Here is an 8712-nt window from a genome sequence, read left to right on the forward strand (position 1 = left end):
GACAAACTACACTATGAGAACTAGAGCTTTGTCTTAATTAAACGAGTCAAATAGAAACTCTGAATCAAACAAACAAGTCGTGTTTTAATCAAACCATCAAATTCCACACAATTCACAAACCATCAAATACCAAGTGGAACACAAATTTTGTTTTAAACAAACCATCAAATTCCACACAATTAACAGGAAGCGAAACATACCAAGTCGTGTTCTTCAGTGGTTTAGGAGATAGAACTGTCGTAAACGTCTCGCGGCCAGGCATCGTGAGGAGGGCGGTTAGAGATTGCATCGTGTCATCCTGGAGTTGAGGCTCGTAGTTGTTGCCTTGCGAAGATGGTTGACTTCCATGGGACTGATGCGGTGGAGACAGCGTATGATCCTCCGGTGGATTCGGTGGATAGTTCTAAACCTCAGGCGACGGAACTTGCGGATCAGGAACTCGATTGCTGGAGCTCTGGAAAAGGGTCTGTGGCGGTGGGAAGTTCCGGAAATGTGGTGGTCGTACTTGTTGGGGCATAAATCGTTCTTCCTCCGACGGCGTGAACGGCAGAGGTATTCGAGCAGTCGAGGTGAAATTGTACTGCGGTGGTAGCGGGTTGGTTCGATTAACGCCTGCAGATGGGTTAAACGGTTCGGCTCTCTGAGAGTTGGTGAGATGAACGGCTGCGGATGGGTTAGATGGTGCGGCTCTCTGAGGGTTGGTGAGATTAGATGCGGAAACTCTCCTTTTTGTTTTCTTAACCGCAGGATTCGACATGAGCTGAGGAAGTGAGATTGAGATGAGGATTGATTGTAGAAGATTGTAGAAGATTGATTTAGGGTTAATGGAAGAAGGAGATGAGGAAGTGAGGAAGAAGGAGAGATCGAGTGTTTTAGGTTTAGGTTAGGGTTTAGATTGAGGAAGAAGGAGAGATCGAATTGATTAGGGTTAATGGAAGCGAAGGAGATGCAGAAGTGAGGAAGAAGGAGAAATCGAAATATTTAGGATTGATTAGGGTTAATAGAAGCGAAGGAATTGATTTAGATTTTGTTTTCTTAATGGATCGAGTGTTTTGTTAATGGTTCGGATCGAAATATTTTGGCCCAAATTTCTTTTGCCCAAAATATAAGAGGAGTGTTACACAATATAACCGATACGTTTTGTCAATATACACAAAAGAGAAATTGGTTCAGATGGTTCCATTTTCCATATCAACACAACTCGCTAAGTCTGCTGAATAGCCATCTGGGAATTTCACTAAGTATTTCACACATTCCAATAAGCTTGTTCTGGCTTCGTCTGTCAATGTATAGGGCGAGAAAGGTGCTTTACCCCTACTATCAAGATGTAAGTGTGGCCGAGAACAAAACTTTGCTATATCCAACCTTGACATGACAGAATCTTTTGATTTACCTTTCACACGCATAAGAGTGTACATGATGTTGTCCAAAAAATTCTTCTCTGTATGCATCACATCAATATTATGTCGGAGATTAAGGTCCTTCCAGTACGGTAGCGACCATAAAATGCTTTCCTTGTGCCAGTTATGGTCCTTTCCATATCCATGCATCTTCCTTTCATGACCATTTCCACCGACGTCCTTGGTTCTTGGAGGATTTACACAATTCAACCGCTCAGAATAAACTTGCTCACCGATCAAGGACTCTGGTGGATACTCTCTTGTAGCGTCTTTTCCCTTCAAGAAGTCTTCTTTATTCCTCCTCAGAGGATGATCAGGAGGAAGAAATCTCCGATGACAATCAAACAAACATGTCTTCCTTCCATTCAGTAGATAAAAAGACTTTATATCGTCCATACAAACTGGACAAGACAATTTACCATGTGTTGTCCATCCAGATAACATGTCATACGCAGGAAAGTCGCTTATCGTCCACATCAGCACTGCTTTTAGGTTGAAATTTTGGCCCAAGGACACATCGTATGCATCGACTCCGGTAGACCACAACTCTTTTAACTCATCAATAAGAGGTTGGAAAAAGACATCAAGACTAGCTCGCAGATGGTTTGGACCAGAATTAAGAATTGTAAGAAACAAGTACTCAGCATCCATGCACATACGAGGGGGTAAATTATATGGCGTCAATATCACTGGCCATAATGAATGGTGACGAGACATCCCAAATGGATTGAACCCATCAGTACACAATCCGAAATACACGTTACGTGGTTCTTCAGCAAATTGACGATTTTGTTCTTGAAAATACTTCCACTCCGCTGCATCAGACGGATGACTCATTTCTCCCACCTTTGCTTGGTGCTTGGCATGCCATCATATTGCTGCTGCAGTCTTGTGACTCTGATACATTCTCTTCAGTCTATCACCAGTAGGTAAGTACCACATACGACTATATGGTACTTTGGTTCTGCGTCGGTCATTCTTAGGCTTCCATCTTGATGCATCACAAAACAAACATTTTTTCCTTTTTGGCATCTTTCCAGAATAACATACAATTGTTTATACAAACATCAATTGTATGATATGGGAGTCCTAAATTGCGCATCAATTTCTCTGTCTCGTAATGAGAACCCGTAGCTTGGTTTTCCTCTGGTAAATAATCACTCAACATTTCACATACTGAATCCACTAACTTTTCACTCATATTATAATCTGTCTTATTTTGCATAACTCTAGCAGCTAGAGATAATTGTGACTGACCTTCACGACAACCATCATATATTGGATTTTTTGCACTTTCTAACAAGTCATAGAATTTTTTTGAATGGTTAAGTACTGGTTCTTCTACACTCTGATAATCCCCATCCCATTGATAGTTATCATCATAACCCACATTAGAAGGAAATGCATCATTCACCATATCCACATATCTATCTTCTACTACATTACCCACTTCCTCACTCCCACTAATAAATGTCGGATCAACAGTACTCGTTCCTATATCCATATTAATTTCTTCCCCATGCTTATACCAAACATAATAATCTGGCATAAACCCATAACTAAAAAGATGATTCCAAATTCTAGTCCCTAGAAAACGCTTCCCGTTTTTGCACCTACTACAAGGGCAAAAAAATTTACCCCCGTTTTCTTGTGCAAAAGGCTGGCTATTTGCAAATTGCATGAACTGCTCCATCCCGGCTCTGAACTCTTCTGTAAAATTTTCCGTCACATCATCGATCCTCTTGTACATCCACTTTCGGAGATTACTATAATTGTAACTTCCTGACATTATTATAAATCTCTATATTTGCAAAAACGAGTTTTTGCAAATCTCTATATATGATCTTTTTTTTTTTTTTTTTGTTGCTTTGTGTTTCTGTGAGTGAGAAAAACGATTGGTGAGCTCAGTTTATATAGACATATTTAGCGACTAAAAAGTGACTATACTACGTAGTCACCAAATACAAGTACACCTACTTCGAATGCTAAAAACGTGTTTATATACACGTGTTAAGCGACTATTTAGCAACTAAATTTTGCGACCCACCGGAAATGTTGCAAAATAGTCGCCAAATTTCCTACTACTCAAGCAACTATCATTTAGTCGTTAATTTAGCGACTATTTTGCGACAGAAATTTGCGACACGCCGAAAGTCGCCAAATTAACGATTATTCTCATTTCGTCGGTTTTTTGTCGCCATTTAGCGACTAATGTAGCGACTAAATTATTTAGTCGCAAATTAGCGACTAAATAGTAACTATTTGAGAATAGTCATAAAGCAGTCGCGAATTAGTGGGTATGTAATCGCTAAATTTAACGATTACGAATATAGTCGCTGATCGTAGTTGGAAAATCCGTGTTTTCTTGTAGTGATTGATGATCTACAGAAAAGGGTTTCCTTTAATAAATTTGTTGTGTGGTTTTTGAGAAGTATGAGAGAATTGTGAATGATGAGATTGTCGGTGGATCGGATCTGTGGTGATGTTAAACAGTATTTATAGAAGAAGTTTTAGGATCTAATTTTGTTAGTTTTTCTTTTCCTAATTACAACACAAGTAGGAATTATATTATTTGCTCTCTACGAGGAAAAGGAAACTAATTTCGCAAAATTTACCTTTTTCTTGTATATTCGTAACTTTGATAATTTTTAATTTATCTGATAAAAAATGGAAACAAGTAAAATTGTACGTTGATGATGATAGCTTTTTGCGACGGCGGTGGTGGGAAAATCGTAATATTCCTCGGAATAATAAGGGTATAATGTATTTTCATAATTGTGAAGATACTGATAAGACCTAGCTTTCGGCCCAAGTTGGTTGGGTTTATGGGCCCAATATAATATTTGCGATTATTTGCGATTCGTTTTTTTTTTTTTTGCTCTTTCTTTCCTTTTTCTCATCTTCTTCTTAATTTATAGTAGTACTACTCTCGCGATGAAGTTTTTCTAAAACAATTCAGACTACAGTTTTGTCAAGCGGCTGATTGCTTGAAAACTAAGCTGAATCTTTCCGGAATCGCGTATACGTATCGATCGAATCAAGGTAATTTGATTATTTTTTATTTGTGTGTTTATTTTTCCTGATCAAATCCAGAAATATTTGTTTGTGAATGATTCTTTAGGAAGTTTCTTTCCGCTGATAGAATCTGAGTTTCTTTATCTCCTTCCAATATTTGGAATCCATCCTTAGGTTTTATTTAGATGATCGGAGCAATTTAATCCTTGTTTTGTGGATGTTTTACAATACAATTTTGTGTTGTATTCAAACTGTTCGATAAAATGCATGAACGGGAATTTGTTTTTATACCAATCTTTAATGTATTATGCCTTTGTTCCGCACGCTAAGTATGGTTTGATCCAATTAGGTTTTTGAAGGTTGATTTAATTAATTTCCAATTGATGACGTTTGAATGTGTTCTCTAAGAATTGTCCTGTGTTCATCAATACCTTTTTTTTTTTTCCTTCTAGTTAAGGTTTATGCTAGACAGTAAGATCTCATGTTACTGATAACGTTCTTGAATGAACAAGAAGTAATTCTAGCTTAAGCTTAGACAAGATTTCTCATTGACAAAGCAGATTCATCTTATTGAATCTTACGAAATCCCTTACTCAATAGATTATCTATTTTTCTGTGTTATTCCATAATTGGCTTAACAAATTGTGTTTATGTATATTGCAGAGCTTCTAGATTCTCCAGTGTACGCTATGGGAAATACTTCTGGTGATGACAAGATCCTCAGTTTCGAAGATGTCGTCCTTAGGAGATCAGATTTGGACATCCTAAGTGGATCCAATTTTCTGAATGATCGTGTTATCGAGTTCTACCTAAGCTACTTGTCCTCGGTTCACAGTTCCCCTACCATCTCACTCATCCCTCCCTCCATTGCCTTCTGGATCTGCAACTGCCCCGACACTGAATCCCTCAAAGATTTCATGAAACCCCTCAAGTGTCACGACAAAAACCTCCTGATATTCCCTGTTAACGACAATCTGAATGTGGAGGTAGCAGAAGGTGGATTGCATTGGAGCTTACTCGTGTACTACAAAGATGCCAACACGTTTGTCCATCACGATAGCTTCATGGGTGTGAACAGATTTAACGCCAAACACCTCTTCGAGGCGGTTTCTCCATTTGTGGCTAACGGAGACGCAACATACAGGGAATGCAGTGATACACCGCAGCAAAAGAATGGGTACGATTGTGGTGTTTACCTTCTTGCAGTCGCTCGGGTTATATGCGAATGGTTTTGCTGTGAGGGAATGAAGAACCGGGATGAGCTGTGGTTTACTGAAGTGAAGAAGACTGTACCTGATTTGGTTAGCCATTTGAGAGCAGAGATATTGGAGCTGATCAAAACGTTGATGTCTCAGAGTGTGTGAGTAAATGAGAGAGAGATGTCATTTGAGTATGGTTAGATATTATTACGGTTGGTATGATTTTAACTGTTTACCGGATCTAAAAACATTTGATATTTTCACCGGTTATTAATGATATCAGTCTTCTGCTCTAATTTGAACTTTTAAAGTTTTAACCGCGAAGATCAAAACAAGACTATTTGAGCCCATTGGTATAATGAGTGTAGGCCCAATTTCATAGAGTATGATGAAAGTTCGTAATATAGGCCCACGGTGCAAAACGAAACATTTGTTACTCTGTCACGCGAACCCGTGACGCGCGTTTACGTCACGGCATCATTTTGGTGACGGCACATACTATAACTATGAGTCTATCTATCTATTTAAGTAAAACAATTCTTAACTATAACTAAAAAATCATCTGTAAAATGATAGATTTTACAGGATTCGTCATTACAGGATTCGTCATTACATAGTATACATTACAAAACTACCACACAAAAAAAAAGATCAATATTATAAGTACATTCTAATACTACAAGTTCAAGTTTCAAAAAACAAAAAAAAAAACAGTATGTGAATGTCCAAATAATTAAGAACTTGTATCCTTTTAAACGAAACATGTAAATTACTAGTGTGTGAGAGGAGAAGTTTTTATTGTGAGACGATATATTTTGTTGAGTCATATATCTGTAAAGAACAGAACACAAAACGATACTGTTTTGTCAATAGGTTCACATTGTGTCAAGCCCATCAAACTCAAAACCTGCGAACAAGATACAAAGAAAAAGCCCACGACTCTGCAACGGTCACCTGCAACAAATAACAAGGCGTTAGCAAAGGAAACCGTACAAAGTACGACAGTAACTCTACACAATCGATTCAAGATGTTGGGACCAGTTGATGAAGAAGAAGCCACATAATCTCTCACAAAGAACTCTCTAGAATCTAGGTTTAATCTTATGTGACTATATAAGTGAGCCACTTGCAATGTAATATCTCAAGGATTGGAATAACAAAGAAACAATCTTTCACCACTCTTATTTTCTTTCATGGTAGCAGAGCCATGGACGGTTCCATGGAACTCTTCTCTTCTCCTTCGTTACACATCTCTAACTGTGTTACAATCAAACTCACAGAAGAAAACTATATCATATGGAAATCTCAGTTCGAGTTTTTTCTCCGCAGTCAAGCCCTACTTGGGTTTGCAAACGGCGCCACCAAGCCACCACAAGAAACGATTCGTGTCCGAAACAAAAATGATAACAAGACGGAAGAGGTTTCAAATCCAGACTTTGAAAACTGGTCTCGAGTAGATCAAGTGGTTAAAGCCTGGTTACATGGTTCGATGAGTGAAAATGTAATGAGGCTGGTAGTCAGATCTATAACTTCTCATGAGGTATGGATCACTCTAATCTCTCACTTTAACCGCACATCGTCTTCTAGGTTGTTCGAGTTGCAAAGACGTCTTCAAAATAGTGAGAAGTTAGATAAAAGCATGTCTAAGTATCTTAGAGAAATTAAAGATATTTGTGACCAGCTTGCTTCTATCGATGACCCTGTTAGTGAAAAGATGAAGATTTTTGCAGCTTTAAGAGGTTTAGGTAGAGAGTATGAGCCAATCATAACTGTTGTTGAGGACTCCATGGATAGAGTTCCTGAACCTACTTATGAAACTGTTGTCTCTCGCTTAACTGGATACGAGGACCGTATTCAACAATACTCTGTTTCAACCGAAGTGTCTCCTCACTTAGCCTTCAACACGATGAGAAATGCTGGCTCTCAATACAGAGGAAGAGGTAACAGAGGCAGATGTCGAGGAAACTACTCTACTAGAGGTCGTGGATTTCACCAACAGTTCACTACGGCTCAACCATCTAGCTCTTCCGTTACATCAGCTGAGAAACCAAACTGTCAAATATGTGGAAAACGAGGACACAATGCATTTGAATGCTGGTATCGGTTTGATGAAGAGTATCAGCAACCTGCTCAACCTGCTATCAATGCTGTTGCGTTCTCTGCACTCCACATCACTGATGTCACCGAGGACAATAGCTGGTATCCAGACTCTGCCGCAACAGCGCACATCACTAGCTCGACTCAACGCCTGTAAAAGGCTCAACCCTATCATGGAACTGATATGGTGATGGCGAGTGATAGGAACTTTCTACCCATCACACATGTTGGCTCTGCAAATCTTCCCTCCACGTCAAGTAATCTTCCACTTAAAGATGTGCTTGTTTGTCCTGACAAAGGGAAAGGAAACTAATGGTTTGTATAAACTGGATGACCCAAAATATAAGACGTTCTACTCTACAAGACAAGTCAAGACTAGTGATGAGGTCTGGCATCAAAGGTTAGGGCATCCACATCTGCAGATCCTTCAGCTCTTATCTACAAATAAGGCAATTCAAATCAATAAAAGTACCAAGAAGGTGTGTGAGTCATGTCAGCTTGGGAAGAGTTCAAAATTGCCATTTGTTTCTTCTACTTTTAATGCATCTAGACCCCTAGAGAGAGTGCATTGTGATCTTTGGGGTCCTTCTCCTGTATCTTCTGTTCAAGGATTCAGATTTTATGCTGTGTTCATTGATAACTTCTCAAGATACTGTTGGCTTTATCCTCTGAAAAGAAAATCTGATTTCTACTCTATCTTCATCAAGTATCAGTCTTTTGTTGAGAATCTCTTACAAACAAAGATAGGAACATTTCAATCAGACGGAGGTGGGGAATTTACAAGTCAGAGATTTCTTACTCATCTGGAGACATCAGGTATTCAACATTTTGTCTCTTGTCCACATACTCCTCAGCAAAATGGCATAGCAGAGAGGAAGCATAGGCAGTTGACAGAGATGGCTCTGACTTTACTTTTTCAAAGCGCTATTCCACAGAGTTTCTGGGTCGAAGCCTTCTTTACATCGAATTTTCTGAGTAATCTCCTGCCTACAAGTGTTCTC

At 38.9% G+C, this 8712-nt stretch overlaps 2 protein-coding genes across 2 annotated transcripts; both read left to right on the forward strand.

Moving 5' to 3' along the window:
* Nucleotides 4278-5916, forward strand: LOC104762132 (NEDD8-specific protease 1-like). Its single transcript, XM_010485362.2, has 2 exons — nucleotides 4278-4442; nucleotides 5079-5916. Exon 2 carries the CDS (start codon nucleotides 5105-5107, stop codon nucleotides 5777-5779), a length of 675 nt encoding a protein of 224 aa, XP_010483664.1. The 5' UTR covers nucleotides 4278-4442; nucleotides 5079-5104; the 3' UTR covers nucleotides 5780-5916.
* On the forward strand, nucleotides 6822-7868 carry LOC104763599. Its single transcript, XM_010486954.1, has one exon. The coding sequence runs from the start codon at nucleotides 6822-6824 to the stop codon at nucleotides 7866-7868; it is 1047 nt and encodes a 348-aa protein (XP_010485256.1).

The sequence above is a fragment of the Camelina sativa genome, chromosome 18 (assembly GCF_000633955.1).
Source record: "Camelina sativa cultivar DH55 chromosome 18, Cs, whole genome shotgun sequence".
In the NCBI taxonomy this organism is placed as follows: domain Eukaryota; kingdom Viridiplantae; phylum Streptophyta; class Magnoliopsida; order Brassicales; family Brassicaceae; genus Camelina; species Camelina sativa.

Bases quoted from the DNA above. Each gene is read 5' to 3' on its own strand.
- LOC104762132 (XM_010485362.2), top strand. From the start codon at position 5,105: ATGGGAAATACTTCTGGTGATGACAAGATCCTCAGTTTCGAAGATGTC.
- LOC104763599 (XM_010486954.1), top strand. From the start codon at position 6,822: ATGGACGGTTCCATGGAACTCTTCTCTTCTCCTTCGTTACACATCTCT.